The sequence below is a fragment of the Cnephaeus nilssonii genome (assembly GCF_951640355.1).
Source record: "Cnephaeus nilssonii genome assembly, chromosome: 20".
Lineage (NCBI taxonomy): Eukaryota > Metazoa > Chordata > Mammalia > Chiroptera > Vespertilionidae > Cnephaeus > Cnephaeus nilssonii.
Genome location: NC_137091.1, coordinates 47792466 through 47813029, shown reverse-complemented (window position 1 = coordinate 47813029; position 20564 = coordinate 47792466). Strand labels below are relative to the sequence as shown.

Below are 20564 nucleotides of genomic sequence, written 5' to 3'. Positions count from 1 at the left end.
ACACATAAGGAACTAGTGGACATTGAAATTGGGTCTCAAAAGAACTGTTGGTCCAGAAAGAAACTCACTACAGACTGATTCATTTGCCTGTCAGCATAACTATTATTGCTCGTCTCACATTCGGTTCTTATAAGTATATTTCTAGTAACACATGATCTCACTCATCTAGGGGAAATGATGAACAACATAGACTGATGAACAAGAACAGACCCAGAAACAAGGAGGCATCGATCGGACTGTCGGGCCTCGGAGGGAGGGGAGGGGAGGGTGGGGGGAGGGGGGAGAGATCAACCAAAGGACTTGTGTGCATGCATAGGAGCCTAACCAATGGTTAAGAACAACAGGGGGGTGGGGGCATTCGTGGGGAGGGGTGTGGGATGGGAATGGGGGGGGGTGAGGACAAATATGTGACACCTTAATCAATAAAGAAATTTAAAAAAAACACAATTCTATGGAATTTAAGTGGTGCATTGTGAAAGATGAGGGAAATGCCATTGCAGGGGCAGAATAATTGTTCCTTCTCTTCTAGGTTCTTTGGCTGATCTAATAATTCAATTCATATAACAGGGATTCACAGGGGAAAAACAATAAAAAAATACCTCCTATATACATGGAAGCACTCAGAAAAATGGAGTATTGGCCAAAATGGCAAACATCATCACCTGAAAAACCTTTACCTAAAGTCCAAAGATGTTGGGGGCGGAGAGTCAGTTGTGGAGGTTACGGGGAAAAGGACCATAAAGCAGCTTAATGTTGGTCAGCCTCGGGACCCTGGAGCTGGCGGCTCAGAAGAGAAACGAGGGGCTGGAGCACAGCGCCAAAGCTGAGAAATACCCGAAAACTGGTTTAGGAAAGTGGAAGCCAGATTCTGACAGTGCTGCTTCTGAATCTGGAAAAGCAGCTCTTGCTTTTCAAAACGCCAAGCAGTTTGACCAAGCCAAAGATGCCTGCCTGAGAGAAGCGGTGGCCCACGAGAACAACAAGGCTCTTTTTCATGCTGCCAGAGCTTAGGAGCAAGCTGGCATGAGGCTGCAGGAGATGCAGCAACTCCCACAGGCTGTGCAGCGGACTGAAAAAGCCAGCAGGACGGATCTGGAAAATGGCACCCCCGACACAACAGCCAGGGCCTGGGAGCGAGCTGGAAAGCTTAGAGAAAATGTAAATACAGAAAAGGCTGTACCGTTACCCCAACAGACAGCTAATGTGCTTGAAAATGACGAACGTTTATGACGGGCAGTCGGATTACTAGGAAAAGCCTCCAGACGGCTAGTACCGAGGACGCAGGTTTGATGAGGCGGCACTCTCTATTCAGAAAGAAAAAGGTATTTATAAGGAAATGGAGAATTATCCAACTTGTTATAAGAAAACAATTGCTCGAGTCTTAGTTCACCTTCACAGAAATGACTGCGCGGCTACAGCAATTCCAGGGTTCAATGGGAGTGAAGACTGCGCTGCGCTGAACAAGCTGCTTGAGGGCTATGACCAGCAAGATCAAGATCAAGTGTCACAGGCCTGCACGTACACGGACAATGATTACCCTAAGCGGGGCCTCAGTTTGGTGGTTCCAGGAGGAGGAATGAAGAAGCCAGCCATAGCAGCACCCCAGGCCAAGCCTGCAGGCACCACTGCGCTCCCCACTCCCAGATGATACATGCTGGAGGGCTGTGCTAGGCTTTGCCCAAGGGAAACATCCTCATGCGCCATTCATGGACGTGTAACTTGTCTAAGGGTACCCACTGAGGTAGGGTAGCAACCATACGCAGGTAAAAACTGCTGTTTGAATTTTAACCCTGCTATTCTGGCTTCTGCACGCACTTGCTTGCTTGGACAATAGGGTAGTTACCTCCGCTTCCAGACTGAGACCTGGAGACACAGAGGTAATTTTCCTGTGCCTGTGGACCAGGACTGCAGGAGACTGATTCCCACTGACTCAGTGGCTCCAGGAGTAGAAACTGCAGATGATCTTTAGAGATAATCTGCTTTCGCAAGATAGGTCCACATTCCAATGTCCAGCAGGATGGGGCTGGGAACCGCCCTGCGTGTTGTTCCCAGCATTTAGAATTTAGAATTTAGGACAAAGGAAAATTTTTGTGGTTTGGACCTTTAAAAGGACTGCCTACACCTGGGATGGCCTGGTCATGAGTGTGGACTCCACCTGCGTGTGGTGCCCTCGCGGCCGTCCTGGCCAGTTCAATAAATCCTTGCCTGCTTTTTTAATCAATCAGCAGCCTCCGGTGGTCTTATTTTTGACTCCAGGGTTCGACCCCACAACACCCACCCACACTTCATTGCACTCACGGCTTTGAATGCTAATAAAAGTAAATTTTGTTTACCACTTCCTCAAATCACCATTGTACCTGCTACCTGGGAAGCACTTTTTTTCTTTCTAAATACACAGGAAGGAATTAACAGGAAAAAGGAGTGTCACATTTTAATAGTTGATTTTAAAGTTTGCAAGCCAAGTTCTAAGACAAATTATGGTCTAAGCCAGTGGTCGGCAAACTGCGGCTCGAGAGCCACACGCGGCTCTTTGGCCCCTTGGGTTTTTAGCACAGGCCAGCTTAGGAGTACCCTAATTAAGTTAATAACAATGTACCTACCTATATAGTTTAAGTTAAAAAAATTTGGCTCTCTAAAGAAATTTCAACCTTTGCACTGTTGATATTTGGCTCTGTTGACTAATGAGTTTGCCGACCACTGTTCTAAGCAAAACGAAAGAGCCAATAACGTAAGTATTCTTTTTCTTGTAATTTATCATTAGAGAATTTTCTTTGCATCTTTTAAACAATTTGCTGCTAAAATTTAAGTTTACTAGTTAAACAAAATAATATTTTAAACATTTGTTTTGTTATATTTTGAAAAGGAAATTTATCCCTCGTAATATTAGCTACATTTAAATTAAATCCTTTTAGATGAGAGATTGGAACAGGAAGCTATTTTGATCTTGACAATATTATTTAGACCAGGCGTCCTCAAACTACGGCCCGAGGGCCACATGCGGGTGTTTTTGCCGTTTTGTTTTTTTACTTCAAAATAAGGTATGTGCAGTGTCCATAGGAATTTGTTCATAGTTTTTTTTAAACTATAGTCCGGCCCTCCACCGGTCTGAGGGACAGTGAACTGGCCCCGTTTAAAAAGTTTGAGGACCCCTGATTTAGACCAATAAAGGATGCATTTAAAGTCTTCTAAAAAAAAAAAAAAAAGAAGAAGCTTAATGTTATGCAGGTATAAGTCCTGCTTCCTCCACTGATAGTTTAGGGAGTGCTCTGGAGAGCGAGAGAACCAGAGCCCCTCTCCCAGGAGAAGGAGAGGGAAAAGGAAGAGAAAGCACCTGTCTCAGTTCAGCAGGAAACAGTGGAGCTGGGAGCTTTGAGATGGTGGCAGTTCTAAAGAATGATTGATAGCCCCGTGGACAAATGCAAAGGCTTTGCTTGACAACATCCCTTAAGGATGTCACACCCCATCTTCCCACATTCTCCATTCTTAGAGACTAAGATTCTTGTCACCCTTTTTGCTCTATTTATTCTGAACACCTTTTTCTTTCCTGCTCTGTCCAGTTTATATTCAGTTAAAGTTTCTAATCACACATGATTTTTTTTTTTTTTTGGCGGGGGGGGGGACTGTTCGGTTGGCCGAAGTGACTCAGTGGCTGAGCATCGACCTATGAACCAGGAGGTGGCTGTTCAATTCCTGGTCAGGGCATGTGCCTGGGTTTCAGGCTCTATCCCAGGTGGGAGGCATGCAGGGGGAAGGCCTGTGGACTGAAGAGTCCCACATTCGATTCTGGTCAAGGGCATGTACCTTGGTTGAGGGCATATCCCCAGTAGGAGGTGTGCAGGAGTTGGCTAATTGATGTTTCTCTCTCATCGATGTTTCTAACTCTCTATCCCTCTCCCTTCTTTTCTGTAAAAAATCAATAAAATATATTTTTAAAATAATAATTTGTGCCCCAGCCCATTTTGCTGAGTGGATAGAGCGTCGATCCTTGGACCAAAGGTTCTAGGGTTGGATTCTGGTGAAGGGCAGGTACCTTGGTTTCAGATTCCCTGGGCCTGGTTTATCTCTTTCTCTCCCTCTCCCTTCCACTCTCTCTAAAAATCAACAGAAAAATATTCTAGGGTGAGGATTAATAACAACAAAAAATAAGAATAATTTGTGAAAAGACAACTGTTCTTTTTTAAAATCTACACTGAGTGGCAAGATTATGATCTCTGAACACATAATAATCTGGCCACTCAGTGTATATCCTATATAACAAAAGGCTAATATGCAAATTGTCCCAGGAGTTCAACCAGCAGGCAGTCCGGCCAACTGCCCATGTCCGCTCCCCCTGGCCAGGAAGGCCGGACCCCACCCATGCATGAATTCATGCACCCGGCCTCTAATATATATATGTATATACACTGAGTGGCCAGATTATTATGCATTCAGAGATCACAATAATCTGGCCACTCAGTGTATTTTTTTTTTTCACTCAGTGTATTTTTATTGATTTCAGAGAAGAAAGGAGAGAGAGAAACATCAGAGAGAATCATACAGATAGAAATATCCATGATCTGCTGCCGCCTGCATGCCCACACTGGGGATCAAGCCTGCAATCTGGACCAGGAATCAAACTGTGACCTCCTGGTTCGTAGGTTGATGCTCAACCACTGACCCACCCAGGCTGGATGAGACAACTGTTTTCTACAATTCTTTACAATCGCCTTCCAATGGCTCATTCCAGTCAGTGACAAAAAGAACTCTGATTAGTAATTTTAGCACAACCAGTCACTTTCCAAATTAACATACAACTGGTTTTTATTTTTCTGTGCTGGGAAATATAGAATCATTTCAACCAGTGCTCTCCAGTATAACTCTCTGGCATAATGCAAATTATGAAATTTCTCTGAGTAGCCATATTGTTAGCCACAAAGTTTTGTTCATTGTGCTGTCCAGTGAGGTAGCTACTAGTCACACACATATGGCTACTGAGCACTTGAAACGTGCTTTACAGCACCCTTGAAACAGTGTTTGTTTTGTAAAGATGAAAAATTTAGTCACCAATGGGAACCAATGGAAGACCAGGGGGTGAGAGGTCAACAGGAGCTAGAGGGTCCAAGGAGGTGGGAGCAACCAGGAGAGCACCATACTGGCGGAGGGGGATCCTAAGTATCAATGCATATATTCCAATGCATATTGGAAGACGCCAGTGCCAGCCTGGATCCCGAGATGTTGACAGTGGCAACTCTGACTCATCCACCAGCCACTCCCTCCTAAGTGACAACTCTCCTTGCAGATTGGGGCTCAGCTTAAGCTGCTTCCCATGAGTGAGCAGATCTGGGCGCTGCAGACCATCATCCGGATAAGACAGCCAGTAGAGGGACCTTCGTGTTTTCTGCAAATCATTTGATCAGACTTGTTGTGGAAGAGAGATTGAATCAGCTGCCCTATAAAGAAGGCATGGCATAAATGCACAGTAGGCCTGGGACAGTAGGCAGGGGCAGGTTGGAGAGGATCCATGGGGGAAAAATGGGACATATGTAATAATTTCAACAATAAAGGATTATTTCTTTTTTTCTTTTCTTTTTTTAAATACATTTTATTGATTTTTTACAGAGAGGAAGGGAGAGAGAGCTAGAAACATCGATGAGAGAGAAACATCGACTAGCTGCCTCCTGCACACCCCCTACTGGCGATATGCCCGCAACCAATGTACATGCCCTTGACCGGAATTGAACCTGGGACCTTTCAGTCCGCAGACCGACGCTCTATCCACTGAGCCAAACCGGTCTCGGCATCTTTTTTTCAAAAAAATATTTTTATTGACTTCAGAGAGGAAGGGAAAGGGAGAGAGAGAAACATCAATGATGAGAGAGAATCATGGATCGGTTGCCTCCTGCATGTCCCACACTGCGGATCAAGCCCACAACCCGGGCATGTTGCCCTGACCAGGAATTGAACCCTGACCTCCTGGTTCAGAGGTCAACCACTGAGTAACACCAGTCGGGCTTGGAAAATATTTTAATATTCTTATGCCAATTGCAGATCCCTCAGTACATTGAAACTGTTTCCTAATTTGTAAACTTTATCTTACAGCCACAAATAAACCCAAATGGGAGTAAGTTCTTTGACACTCTCTAGTTCGCATTTTGTTTAGTTTGCTTACAGTTCATGGGGGCTCCAACTACAGTTGACATCCAGCATTATATTAGTTTCAGGTGTATGACATTGTGATAGGCATAAATATAATTTACAATATGAGTTCTATTTAAATAAATTTCTGCTTCTATAAGCCACCCAGGCTATGGCATTGTCTTACAGCAATGAGAACAACTAAGACCACGTCCATTTCACAAGTGTAGACACTGACATACTCTTACACGATTAGCTGGTGTGTACAGGTGCCACTTAGAGATAAGATCACATGACTACCTGCATGCTGTCTCCAGGACACCATGACCTTCTTCTCTTTTCATCACTACTGCATCTTCAGCCCTGGAACAGAACCAGGTACAAAGGAAGTACTTGACAAAAACTATTTATAAATGAATAAATAGACCCAATATAAGGCTTCTGTTTCATAAGTCCCTCTGCAAAATATAAACTTCTTAAAGAGTTTAGGTAGATACGTCCATTTTCAATTAACCATTCACACTCGCCTGGGGAAACTGAATTGATAAATACATGTACATATACCACCACTCCAGTATTAGCACTTTAGTGGTTTTCACTCACACCAACATTTCAGATACAAATTCCGTTCATGTTTTCAAAATTCACTTATTACCTCCAAATAGCTTCTTTTATTTCTTCAACGGACACAACAGACCAATTGATGTATGTGTTTGGCTTAAGACCAGAGTATGCCTTAGTATCAGTGTATATATGTCCTAGCATGAGACTCTCATAACTTCCCAATTTCAGCATGTAGACAATTTCTCTCAGGATATACTTTTCAACAATAACCTGAACTAGAATTTTTTTATGAAATCTTTGCACACAGGATGACTCCTATTGGTTTCCTATGACATAAAGTAACACGTAATTGGTCACTGAAGGTGAGACCACACTCACTGCATTCAGAAGGTTGCTGTCCTGTGCACCTCTGGCCTCAGGCTCACCCACGGAGACTACATTCCTGTTTGCTAGAGGCCCAGTGATGTTTAATACTGACTGAGGGACCACAGAAGGCCCTGGCCTCGTCACCGTATCAACAAGGTTTATTTCCTGCAGGACAACACTGGTCTGTGAGGAGCTGGAACTCTCTGAGCGAGGAAGTATCGCCTTGACTGGGCCACCACGTGTTGCTCTTGGGTGTATTTTTTTATGTGTCACAAGGGTAGACATGTAGGCGAAAGCTTCCCCACACGTGCTGCAGGTATAGGGTCTCTCTGTAGTATGAATCCTTTGATGTTTAATGAGACTTAACTTCCGGGAGAAGAATTTTCCACACTCACTGCACACGAAGGGCGTCTTTCCTGTGTGAAATCTCTGATGCGCTATGAGATCGCCCTTCTGGATGAAGCCTTTTCCACATTCGTTGCAAACATAAGGTTTCTCCCCCGTGTGAATTCGCCTGTGTACAGTGAGATTGCTCATCCGGATGAAACTTTTTCCACATTCCTTGCATATACAAGGTTTCTCCCCCGTGTGAATTCGCCTGTGTACAACCAGGTCGCCGTTCCGGATGAAGCCTTTTCCGCACTCACTGCATACGAAGGGTTTCTCTCCTGTGTGTGTTCTCTGATGTATACTGAGTAATGATTTTTTGAGAAATGCTTTGCCACATTCAGAGCATTTATAAGGTTTCTCTCCTGTATGCGTTCTCTGGCGTTCAGTGAGCATGACGTTTCTGGAGAAAGCTTTCCCGTCCTCACTACATTGATGTGGCTTCTCATGTGTATGAATGACCTGATGATCAGTGAGGCAAGACTTTTTCTTGAAGGCTTTCCCACAGTCATTGCATACGTGAGCCTTCTCTCTTTTCTGAGGTTTCTGAGGTTTGAAGAGTTGAGACTTAGTGCTGATGAGTTTTCGGCTTTCGCGAAATTTCATTTGAGCCTGAAATTGTTCACTACTAGCATGGAGAAAGGACTGTCCATCTTCAGAAATCTCAGTGGGTGTCTTGATTTCATCATAGCTACTCCTCTGGTTAGGTAAAGATAAATCTGATTTCATACTTTTCTCATGTGAGTCAAACATATGTTTTTGTCGTAACAGAGAATGGTTTGTGCTCTCCTGGGCAGCATTTTCACATGTGTTACATTGATGCCATTGTTGTAGGCTTTCATTTTGTAAGTGTTCCGGCAGATAATCATCACGTTTCCAGATTTCTAGGAAAGAGTAGAACAATGAACTCATCCAGCATCTTGAATTGGAAGAAAAGTAATGAAAAATTATCCTGATACATTCAGTCTACCTGGCTTGGCTTAGTGGTTAAGCGTGGACCTATGAACCAGGAGGTTATGGTTTGATTACCAATCAGGGCACATGCCTGGGTTGCAGACTCAGTCCCCATTAGGGGGCGTGCAGGAGGCAGCCAATCAGTGATTCTTTCTCATCGTTGATATTTCTCTCTCTCTCTCTATCCTCCTCTTTCCTCTCTGAAATCAATAAAATTGTATTTGTCACAAAATTCCATGTTCAATGTTCTTTGGAAAACACAGTAATATAAAGAAAGGAAAGGTAAAAGTTGAGTGTAAAAACAGATTCCATAATGAAATATAGATATTTCTACTTCTTAAGGACATGGCAAACATGCAGACTGTAAAATAAAGGCAATTTATGGGATCAGCAGACACACAGAAAAGGGCCACCTTAACCAAATTGGAGAGGGACAGACTCACTCCTTCCACATTCCTCACTGCTGACCACTGTGTACCAACAGGGTCCTAGGTTCGGGACACACAAACACAGTCCTCATGTACAGGGGGTTACACTGCAATTTGGTGAAGCCACTTAAAGGGCAAAGACACATACGAGAAACAGCTACAGGTTGTGAAAACGGGTGGGAAGGCACAGTGGAGATGGAGAGAGGTGGAGGAAAACAAGCTACATTCAGAAGAAGCCAGGGCTCGCTGTGGGTCCATTAGTGTGGCGGGCACGGCAGGAATAAGGTGATAGCACAACAGAAAGCTCCTAGCACCTGTGACTAACACTGTCCAGAACAGAACCCCCGTTCTGCAACCCAAATCCTTCTCCACATCTCCTCTCCATTAATGTAAATGAGAACGCCACTCTTCCCTGTAACCAGAACAAAACTTCTCAGCATCACCCTTCATCTGTTATTCTCTCTCACACACAGCACTACCTCCGTGATAAATCCGCACGTCCTCCCTATGAATGTGCCCAGAATTGGACTAACACCCCTCCCACATGTGGAAGCAAGTCCCTCTTTCAGACTACAGCAGTAGCCTTCTGCCTGCCTACCCTGTTCCTCCCTGCCAGTGACTGACTGTTATTTCTGGAATGTTCCCCACAGCCCACTCTGCTCCATCCATACCAGCTCCTGAATGTTTCTCAAACACAATCCTGCCTTTTGTTCTGCCGGCCTCTCTACGTGGAATCCTCTAACCCAGCAGCCTAATGTCCCTCATCTCTTGGCTCAAAAGCATCTTATCAGAGAGGAGTTCCCGTCCTATAAGAGCAGCCCGAGCCCCAGCACCTACTGCTCCATTCTTCAGACTGAATTTTTATCACAGCAGCTTTCACCTCCTCGATATATTATTTATTTGTGTTTTTTTATTCATTTTCTTACTCCTTCTGTTAAAATGAAAGCTCTTGGTATATTTGTATGCTTTGTCTGACTGCAGTTATGCCCAGCATAGAGTACGTTATCTAAGAAAAATTTGTAGAGCCCTGACCAGTTTGGCTCAGTGGATAGAGCGTCGGCCTGCGGACTGACGAGTCCCAGGTTCAATTCAGGTCAAGGGCATGTACCTTGGTTGCGGGCACATCCCCAGTAGGAGGTGTGCAGGAGGCAGCTGATTGATGTTTCTCTCTCATCGATTTTTCTAACTCTATCCCTCTCCCTTCCTCTCTGTAAAAAATCAATAAAAATATATTTTAAAAAATAAAAATAATTTGTAGAGGATAAAACAAGGAAGCAACAACAGGTATGGAACACACTGGGCAGCATTTTGGAAAGAAGATAAAAATCTATTTCTTTATGAACAACATATCATATCATGCAAATAACAGGAAGAAAAATTTTAACATCATGTGATGGGTATGGGAGTTAACCAGGACTGAATGTCCTCATTCTATGGTGGGGAGAAAATGAGAGTTTTAGGGAAGTAAATACTATAATGGTAATGTCTACATTAAACAAGAACAAAATTCAAAATTAGAAAATACACAAAGGAATTCATTCAAAGTAGGCAAGAGTATTATGGTCTGGTTTAGGCAGGAAGGTACCTAGTTAAATGTTCTACTTAAATCACATCATGTATATATAGCAGATTCTTTAAAGAAGCGAGCACTGTGGGTAGGAAACAACTGATGTGATGGCTGAATGGCCAGGGGGGCAGGTGCACAGGAATGAAGGAAAACCTAAACTTACAGGGGTTCTCTAGGAGGGACGATGATTCTAGTCCCTTGCTGTGACTGGGAGCTCAGGAGAGTTGCAGGGAGATGAGTAAATTCCACCAAATAGTGGAATTCCACAGAATGGTGGATCACATTGGGGAGGTCGCACTATAGGAGACTTGTGAAGGGAACAAAAGATGCTTAGCTGATTAGAATGAAGAAAACTTTGAAGGGTTAGTGGTTCAGATGAGCAAATGGGAACCAGAACCTAGGAAGAACCTCAGAGAGAAGAAAAAGAGGAAGTAAGAGAAAAAGGAGAGGAAAATCACAGGGAGCCGTTTTCCTTGGGGACACATCATCTAAGACGGGGAGGATGTTAGGAAGGCAATCAACATCAGCAGGGGCAGAAAGGAGCAGTGGTCAGAAGACAGTGAGCACACTTCTGTCACTGAAGGGCGGCCCTGGCCAGTGCATTCTCATAGCAAGGGAGGTGGGAGAGTATACAGAAGGGAAAGATTTGAGAATCCTGAAAAACAAAACAAAAAAACAAACACAAAAAAAAACCAGCCCTAGCCGGTTTGGCTCAGTGGATAGAGCATCAGCCTGTGGATTGAAAGGTCCCAGGTTCGATTCTGGTCAAGGACACATGCCTGGGTTGCAGGCTCGATCCCCAGTGGGGGGTGTACAGGAGGCAGCCAATCAATGATTCTCTCTCATCATTGATGTTTCTATCTCTCTCTCCCTCTCTCTTCATCTCTGAAATCAATAAAAATGTATTAAAAAAAAAAAAAAAAAGGGCTCTGACTGGTTTGGCTCAGTGGATAGAGCATTGGCCTGCGGACTGAAGGGTCCCAGGTTCGATTCTGGTCAAGGGCATGTACCTTGGTTGCAGGCACATCCCCAGTGGGGGCTGTGCAGGAGGCAGCTGATTGATGTTTCTCTCTCATCGATGTTTCTAACTCTCTATCCCTCTCCCTTCCTCTCTGTAAAAAAATCAATGAAAAAATAATATATTTTAAAAAAGGCCCATGTCCTGCTGGCATGGGTCAGTGGTTGAGCGACAACCTGTGAACCAGGTCACAGTTCGATTCCTGGTCAGGGCACATGCCTGGGTTGCAGGCTCAATCGCCAGTGTGGGGTGTGCAGGGATCAGCCAATCAATGATTCTCTCTCTACGAAGTGATTCTATCTCTCTATTCCTCTCCCTTCCTTTCTCTCTAAAAACAAAAGTAAACAAAATGATAAAAACATATTTTAAAAAAGTAAAAAAGAAACATACAACCAAAATTCAAGGTGCGGATAAAAGTGGGATCAAATCCCAGAAGAGATAAAGGGATCTATTTTTCTCTGAACTCCTACAGACAGAAAGGGGTCTCTCTCTCACAGGGAAAGACGTGCACTGAGGCACTGCTCACCTATCCTCAAATCCCTTCAACTCTGAGCCTCTTCTCTGAGCGACTAGAATGTGACTTCCACAGCCCCCCTACACTGGTTCTCACTCACCCCAATGGGTTCCACAGTGGAGTTCACCTGCCACTGTCCATGGTGCTTCTCTGTGATCCAACTTGGAAAGTACGTCGGATTTGCTGGCTTCACAACCTGTTCATGGGAAATGATAGAGGCCTTAGACACACTGAATAGGACTTGGGGCACATGCAGACTACAGAATATAATATTTAAAGACTAAACAATTGTCATAGTTAGACAGTAAAGGCTATTCTCTCAGCAGAAGGGAGAATGTTCCTCTCTGGGTCCAGCGGGAAAACTAAGATTCATCTACCACCTCAGAAAACCAGACATGCCAGAGCTTTCAGAAGCTGAGAATGGACAGGCCACTGACTGGGGACCATCGGACTGACACGGGGGAGCTGTCCTCACCCACTGACACCAGGTGGCGGTAGGTCTCCATCATCACGTCCCTGTACAGGTCCTTCTGCTCAGGGCCCAGGAGCTGCCACTCCTCCCAGGTGAAGTCCACGGCCACATCGTGAAATGTCAGGGGTTCCTGTGACAGTTCCATGCTGTGTAATGGCGTGATGTCCTTTAGATGATATGGAAGAAATGTTAGTTTTTCTGCTCATGTTCCCTTTATAGATTACACTTACACAGTGAGTGGGGTTTTAATCTAGTATACAGTTGAATAATCACATGCCTAGTAAAATACATGGTGGAGAAAAGTAGTTTTACAGTTGTTCCTATGAAAAATAATACAACAATTAATAAGCAATACAGCAATCAACTCTGTTTCACATACAACTGTAAAGCTACTCTTGGCCCGCCTTGCATCTTGGAATTGAGCATTCAATCATCCATGTGTTCATCCAGTTAGGAGTTCCTGAAATATGAAGAATTTAAATGTTCTTGTTACCTAGAAATACATTATATTTGAGACACAATACAGGGTGTCCCCCACAAATGTATACACACTTTTAATAATTATTCATTCCAGTGGGTTAAATCTGAAAGAACGAAACACCTATTGAGCGATCAGCTTTAAAGTGTGCATACAATTTTTTCGGACACCCTAGATATACTTCTCAGATTAACAGGCGGTTTTTACAGTCCCCTAGACATCCTGAAGACGGAAAACGATAAAACAAACCCAAACTCACCTGAGCCTGGAGCATTTCCTTCTGTTTTCTGAAAAGAGCTGGCACCCTAGCCAGTTTGGCTCAGTGGATAGAGTGTTGGCCTGGGGACTGACGGGTCCTGGGTTTGATTCTGTACAAGGGCACATGCCTGGGTTACGGGCTTGATCCCCAGTAGGGTGCGTGCAGTAGGCAGTCGATCAGTGATTCTCTCTCATCATTGATGTTTCTATCTCTCCTTCTCCCTTCTCTGAAATCAATTTAAAAATAAAATTTTTTAAAAGAGCTGACATCCAGGAGGCTCCGACTTGGTATGTTTGGGTTTGCTCTAAATTTCTGATATCGGACTCTTCAACTTCCTCCTGCTTCACATGATTCTATTGCTTCTGATGAGTCAGAACCTGTGCATTAAGGAGAAAATTCAATGAGTCATATATTTGGTCTGGGACCTAGTGCTAACGTCCTCCTGTTCACACAGTGCCCCTAGTGTCCCTTCACTTGGTCTCCCAGAAGTATTCACTCTTCAGGTCCATAAAGCCTTAGATTATAAATGCGGTGGAGGAATCCCTTTATCCTGTGGGATTTAAGTGGTGCATTGTGAAAGAAGATGAGGGAAAGGCCATCGCAGGAGCAGAATAATTGTTCCATCTATTCTAGGTTATTTTGCTGATCTAATAATTAAACTCATATCACAGAGATTAATAAGGGAAAAACAAAGAAGATTAATGACATGTATACCTCCTATATACATGGAAGCAACTCAGAAAAATAGAATATTGGCCAAAATGGCAAACATTATCACCTGAAAAACAAAGAACAACAGTTTACCTAAAGTCAAAAGCTGTTAGGGGGAGCCCTAGCTGGTTTGGCTCAGTGGATAGAGCGTAGGCCTGTGGACTGAAGGGTCCCAGGTTTGTTTGCAGTCAAGGGCACATGCCTAGGTTGCCGGCTTGATCCCCAGTAGGGGGCATGTGGGAGGCAGCAAATCAATGATTCTCTTTCATCACTGATGTTTCTATCTCTCTCTCCCTTCCTCTCTGAAATCAATAAAAATATATTGGGGGGAAAAACACACAGAAGGACTGGAAATTGTACTCTGGGCCGCAATGCCTTTGGTCCTAACAGCAGCCAAGGTCTTAATCTTAAACAACCATCAGAACTTCACCCTTACAAGCTCCTTGGGGACCAGAGACACTGATCCCACATATTTCTTCCTCTCTCTCTCTCTCTCTTTTTTTTTTTCAAATGGAACTTGCTTCTCAGTGACGAATTCATGCACCTGGGGTGGGTGGATGGGAGTTCTCATTTGTTTTGAAATCCCAAATTAATGAGCATGATAAACTCTTACTGCTGGCACTGGGTTTACCCCAAGTGGCCAAGCAGCACTGACTCTCTATTATTCTTTTTTAAAAATATTTATTTCTTTATTGATTTCAGAGAGGAAGGGAGAGGGATAGAGAGATAGAAACATCAATGATGAGATCGGCTGCCCGCTTCACGCCCTCCACTGGGGATCGAGCCCACAACCCGGGCCTGTGCCCTTGGCCGGAATAGAACCCGGGACCCTTCAGTCCGCAGGCCAGCGCTCTAACCACTGAGCCGTACCGGTCAGGGCATGACCCTCTAGTCTTAAGTCCCCTAACCCCCCATCCTTTCCCTTTCCACTGACATGGGGCAGCCCGTGTAGACCTGCCAAGCCCTGCCAATCACAGTGGGAAGGAGGAAAAGGGAGAGATCACAGTGCATGGGGTTCAAGCTCACGTTGGGAGGAGCAAAGGGGAGCCCTGGGCAAGTGAATCAGAGGCTTCCCTCAGCTCAAGGTGTTCGCCACGGCAGTGCGCCCCCTGGCGGACGACCCAGGAGGTGGTGACGGCGGCAGCGGAGGCGTTCTTTCCGGCCGCATTCACCTGAGCCGTTTGAAGCCTCGCGACCCGTCAGGACTCAAAACCGTCCGACCACCTTAGTGGGCTGCCTGCGGCCTTCGGGTTGGGAGGTTCTGGTTGGCCTGAGGATGGGTTTCTCTGGTTCCTCCTCGGGCCGGCGCCGCGCAGGACCCGCTTCTGGGCGATGCGCACTCTGCCCTCCCCCCTCCCCCCAAGTGCTCGGGACCTGACGGGAAGGCTGGCCAGCGGGCGGAGTGGGGGCTGCTGACCGCCCCGTTGCTGGGGGGCCTCTGGAGGAGGCGGATCTGTGTGTGTGTTTGCGGGGGGTCGGTGGGAAGGCTATGGTCCGGCGTCACAATGAGCACTTGGGAGGTTTGGATTTCCTGCCGCCGCCACCCAGCTCCCAGCGACCTCCCCACCTTCCATCTTCCCCGCCGCCCCACACTTTCCTTCTCAACCAGACACCCGGGCCAGGCACCGCCGTGTGCTGACCTCCCAGCCGACCTCAATATCCCTGACCCCAACCTGACCCTGCCACCGCCGTCTCCCTAAATGCCCCTGCGCTTCTCACAGGCGGGGGGACCTGCAGCACCCCCTACCTTTGACAGCCCGGACAAGGGCGTGACCTCCACAGACTCTTCACCTGGGCCCCGACCCCCAGGGCACCCCGACCGCACAGATGCCTCTGCTCCCCCTCAAACACCTCAAATCCCGTTCCTACGCGGCTGCCCTCCGCTCCCTCCTCCCGGCCGCTCCCACCCTCCCCCTCCGACCCCGTGGTAATTCCATGCCCCGCACAACGCCACGCCCACACGTCACCCGTGAGAAACCAAACTTCTCCTGTGACGCAAACACTTCCGACTAAAAACCACACACTCACCTGAGTTTTTCCTCAAACCCACCGGGACCGCACAAACAGCGCGAAACCCTTTCACTGCGCCAGTCCCGCTCCCTCTACGGTGGCCGAGGAGGACCTCCGGCTTTTGAGGAAACCAGGCCTACCCTTTGCCGTATTCAGTGGCAATATGTCCGCGCCCACCCAGCGGTGGCCCACGGGGGCCGCCATGTTGGGCCCCCTGAGTGCCGTACAGATGTTACAGCTGCAACTTTGAGGCAAGGAGCCAGGGATGGCGGGGAGGTGAGAGGCTACTGAAATGATCTCCTGGACGGGCACTTGGACTCTTGCGAAAAACGGATACAATTTGAGAGCTTCGTGGTGCAAACACCGTGCGAGCTAAGTTGCTTTCATATCCTTAAACACTTTACATATCCTTAAACACACAAAAAAAGTTTCCAAAGGATCAATTGGGACCTCAGGTGGCGGTAGAGCAGCGCAGGAGGCAAAGAACAGCATAGCACACCTGTTCAACGGACTCCCCTGGACAGCTCGGGCCCGAAAATAGTTGGCCTGAAGCGTTTTTTAATTTTTTCTAAATATATTTTATTGATTTTTTTACAGAGAAGAAGGGAGAGGGATAGAGAGTTAGAAACATCTATGAGAGAGAAACATCAATCAGCTGCCTACTGGGGAGGTGCCCGCAACCAAGGTACATGCCTTTGACCGGAATCGAACCTGGGACCCGTCAGTCCACAGGCCGACGCTCTATCCACTGAGCCAAAGCGGTTAGGGCCTGAAGCGTTTTGTTTTTTAAAAATACATTTTTATTAATTTCAGATAGGAAGGGAGAGACAGAAATATCAATGAAGAGAGGGAATCATTGATTACTTGCCTGCTGCACGCTCCCTACTGGGGATCGAGCCCGCAGGTACCTTGGTTGCCGCACATCCCCAATAAGAGGTGTGCAGGAGGCAGCTGATGGATGTTTCTCTCTCATCGATGTTTCTAACTCTCTATCCCCCTCCATTCCTCTCTGTAAAAAAAATCAATAAAATATATTTTAAAAGAATAAAGGAGTTCTTTTTAAAAAAATGATTGATAGTCCCGTGGACAAATGCAAAGGCTTTCCTTGACAACATCCCTTAAGGATCTCACATCCCATCTCCCACATTCTCCATTCTTAGAGACTAAGATTCTTGTCGCCCTTTTTGCTCTATTTATTCTGAACACCTTTTTCTTCCCTGCTCTGCCCAGTTTATATTCAGTTAAAGTTTCTAATCACACATGATTTGGGGGGGACCGTCCTGACGGCCGATATGAACCAGGACAGGAGGTTGCTTTTGGTTCCCGGTCAGGGCATATGCCTGGATTGAGGTGGGAGGCCTGCAGGGGGCAGCTGATCAATTATTCTCTCTCTCATCAGTGATGTTTCCATCCTTCTCTCTCTCTCCCTGAGGATAAGATATAATTTGTAGGGAGACAACTGTTCTTTTCTTTTTTAAAAATATATTTTTATTGATTTCAGAGAGGAAGGGATAGGGAGTGAGAGAGAAACATCAATGATGAGTGAGAATCATACAGATAGAAACATCAATGATGTGCTGCGTCCTGCATGCCCCACACTGGGGATCAAGCCTGCAACCTGGACTAGGAATCAAACTGTGACCTCCTGGTTCGTAGGTTGATGCTCAACCACTGAGCCACCCAGCCTGGGTGAGACAACTGTTTTTTACAGTTCTTTACAATCGCCTTCCAATGGCTTATTCCTGTGACAAAAAAACTCTGATTAGTAATTTTAGCACAACCAGTCACTTTCCAAATTAACATACAAATGTTTTTTATTTTTCTGTGCTGATAAGTATAGAATCATTTCAAGCAGTCCTCTCTAGTATAACTTTCTAGCATAATGCAAATTAGGACAGATTTCTCTGAGTAGCCATATGGTTAGCTACAAAGTTTTGTTCATTGTTATGTCACACAGATATGGCTGCTGAGCACTTGCAATGTGGTTTAGGCAGCGGTCGGCAATGGGTGATCAGCGAGGTCAGAAAGGTTGGCAACCCCTGGTTTAGGGCACCCTTGAAACAGTGTTTATTTGTTTTGTAAAGATGAAAAATGTAGTCGCCAATGGGAACCAATGGAAGACCAGGGGGTGTGAGGGCAACAGAGGCTAGGGGTTCCAAGGAGGTGGGAGCAACCAGGAGAGCAACATACTGGCGGAGGGGGATCCTCAGGCCTGAGGCAGCACCAGCCTAGATCCTGAGAAGTTGACAATGGCAACTATGACTCCCTCCTAAGTGACAGCCAACTCTTCTTTCATATTGGGGCTCAGCTTAAGCTGCTTTCCATGAGTGAGCCGATCTGGGCGCTGCAGACCATCATCCGGATAAGACAGCCGGTAGAGGGACCTTCGTGTTTTCTGCAAATCATTTGACCAGACTTGGCATGGAAGAGAGATTGGATGAGCTGCCCTGTAAAGAAGGCATGGTGACCACTCCTTCAGGATACAAGGATGGAGTGAGATTTTTTTAAAAAAAATGTATTTTATTGATTTTTTTACAGAGAGGAAGAGAGAGGGAGAGTTAGAAACATCGATGAGAGAGAAACATCAATCAGCCGCCTCCTGCACACCCCCCACTGGGGATATGCCCACAACCAAGGTACATGCCCTTGACCGGAATCGAACCTAGGACCCTTGAGTCCGCAGGCAGATGCTCTATCCACTGAGCCAAACTGGTTTGGGCTGGAGTGAGATTTGAGAAGGGAATTTGTGGCCTCAGCATGAGAAGCAGTGAGGCAGTGGAACCAGGTTTAGGAGATTACTGTCGATCCACAGGTATTGGAAAGATCCTGATGCAGAGTGATGAGGAGACACAAAGAGCCAAAGTCTCTGATGCCAAGTTCCCTCCAGACATTTACGGGAGAAAAGTCCTTCTGATGTTTCCCATTCTCAGCGCTGGAAATACTGTAACTGAAGCTGGGGGACGGGGTCCTCAGGCCTGGATTCTTACAGAATGTGGAGTTCAACGCAGGGTTATCCTCCTACTCAGTCTGTTCTCCCCTCCTCATGGTGCCAAATGAATCATTCAAGTTTCCAGAGGTCACCATTTTAACTATTGAAGTTCATCCTGTTGCACCCACACATTTATTTTTAAGATTGTTAAAACTGATTTCTGGAGAGAGGAAGAGGGAGAGAAACATTGACATGAGAAGGAAGTATCGATAGGCTGCCTCATGCACGCCCCCTACCAGGTATCTGGGTTGGAGCCTGCAAACAGGACATGTGCCCTGACCAAAATAGAACCTTTAGCACATGGGACCAAACCCAACCAACTGGGCCACACCAGTCAGGGTAGCACTTACATATTTTGGACAGAAATTCTTTGGAACTTGGGCTGGCGTGGCTCAGTGGTTGAGCATCAACCTATGAACCAGGAGGTCACGGTTTAATTCCAAATCAGGGCACATGCCTGGGTTGTGTGCTTGATCCCCAGTAGGGGGTGTGCAGGAGGCAGCTGATCAATTATTCTCTCTCATCATTGATGTTTCTATCTCTCTGTCCCTTTCTCAAATAAAAAATATTTGTTAAAGAAATATAGAACAGACTAAATTATTGAGGGAAAATGAATTATCTTGTGTAATATCAGTTCTATTTTGAGATTCTACCTTTTTTACTGATTCATTTGAGGAATGGCAGAGAAAATTGTTACAGATGCTTTATAATTTTTGAAGGTGGGGATAGTAAAACAATTTGAGGTTGGTTATTTCTTGACTGTAAGCACCAAATACAACAATGTATCACACACCACTCCTAGAACGTATATTTTTTTATGCATTTTAAAAAATACATTTTATTGATTTTTTACAGAGAGGAAAGAAGAGGGACAGAGAGTTAGGAACATCGATGAGAGAAAAACATCAATCAGCTGCCTCCTGCACACCTCCTACTGGGGATATGCCCGCAACCCAGGTACATACCCTTGATCTGAATCAAACCTGGGACCTTTCAGACCTCAAGTTGACACTCTATCCACTGATCCAAAATGGTTAGGGCGAATATATATATATATATATATATATATATATATATATATATATATATATATATATTTTATTGATTTTTTACAGAGAGGAAGGGAGAGAGAGAGATATAGTCAGAAACATCGATGAGAGAGAAACATCGATCAGCTGCCTTCTGCACACCCCCTACTGGGGATGTGCCCGCAACCAAGGTACATGCCCCTGACCGGAATCGAACCTGGGACCCTTGAGTCCGCAGGCCGATGCTCTATCCACTGAGCCAAACCGGTTCCGGCCGAACATATATTTTTAAAAATACATTTTTATTGATTTCAGAAAAGAAGGGAGGAGGAGATATAAACAACAGTGATGAGAGAGAATAATTATTCAGCTGCCTCCTGCACAACCACTACTGGTGATTGACCCTGGAAATGACGCATGTGCCCTGACCTCCTGGTTCATAGGTCGATGCTCAACCACTGAGCCACACCAACAAGCTTGGAAAATATTTTAATATTTTATACAAATTGCTCAGTACATTGAAACGGTTCCCTAACTTATGAACTTTTTCTTACAGCCACAAATAAACCCAAATAGGAGTAAGTTCTTTGTTCCACGGTAGTTTGCATTTTGTTTAGTTTGCTTATAGTTCATGAAGGCTACATTTAAAATTTATGTATAGCATTAGAGGCCCTGTGTCCCTCAGTTCAGGCTGCACCCTCCCCA

General features: G+C 45.4%; 1 protein-coding gene and 2 pseudogenes across 7 annotated transcripts; 2 read left to right on the top strand and 1 right to left on the bottom strand.

Moving 5' to 3' along the window:
* Positions 1-1023: 1023 nt before the first annotated feature.
* On the top strand, positions 1024-1975 carry LOC307116674 (gamma-soluble NSF attachment protein-like; annotated as a pseudogene). Its single transcript has one exon. The product of its transcript is annotated as a gamma-soluble NSF attachment protein-like (transcript).
* Positions 1976-4953: 2978 nt separating this feature from the next.
* Positions 4954-15940, bottom strand: LOC307116670 (uncharacterized protein). 5 transcript variants are annotated; one of them, XR_013815235.1, is made up of 6 exons: positions 15861-15940; positions 13122-13498; positions 12388-12550; positions 12013-12108; positions 6770-8315; positions 4954-6477 (listed from the first exon to the last, which is right to left on the bottom strand). XR_013815235.1 is itself a non-coding variant. In XM_079800818.1 (5 exons), the coding sequence occupies exons 2-5, from the start codon at positions 13134-13136 to the stop codon at positions 6994-6996; spliced, it is 1596 nt and encodes a 531-aa protein (XP_079656944.1). In that variant the 5' UTR covers positions 13137-13498; positions 15861-15940; the 3' UTR covers positions 4954-6993. The 5 variants fall into 5 exon arrangements, 4 of the variants coding, with proteins under 4 accessions (XP_079656944.1, XP_079656945.1, XP_079656946.1 ...); XM_079800818.1 differs by having other exon boundaries at positions 4954-8315; XM_079800819.1 differs by lacking the exon at positions 15861-15940 and adding an exon at positions 15580-15664 and having other exon boundaries at positions 4954-8315.
* On the top strand, positions 5172-19044 carry LOC307116142 (uracil phosphoribosyltransferase homolog; annotated as a pseudogene). Its single transcript has 2 exons — positions 5172-5440; positions 18530-19044. The product of its transcript is annotated as a uracil phosphoribosyltransferase homolog (transcript).
* Positions 19045-20564: the final 1520 nt, after the last annotated feature.

What these genes read in the sequence shown, in the direction of transcription:
- LOC307116670 (XM_079800818.1), bottom strand. An exon ending in CCGCCACCTGGTGTCAGTGG is followed by an intron (nt 12,109 to 12,387) that starts GTGAGGACAGCT and finishes TCCCATGAACAG; the next exon opens with GTTGTGAAGCCAGCAAATCC. An exon ending in CCACTGTGGAACCCATTGGG is followed by an intron (nt 8,316 to 12,012) that starts GTGAGTGAGAAC and finishes ACTCTTTCCTAG; the next exon opens with AAATCTGGAAACGTGATGAT.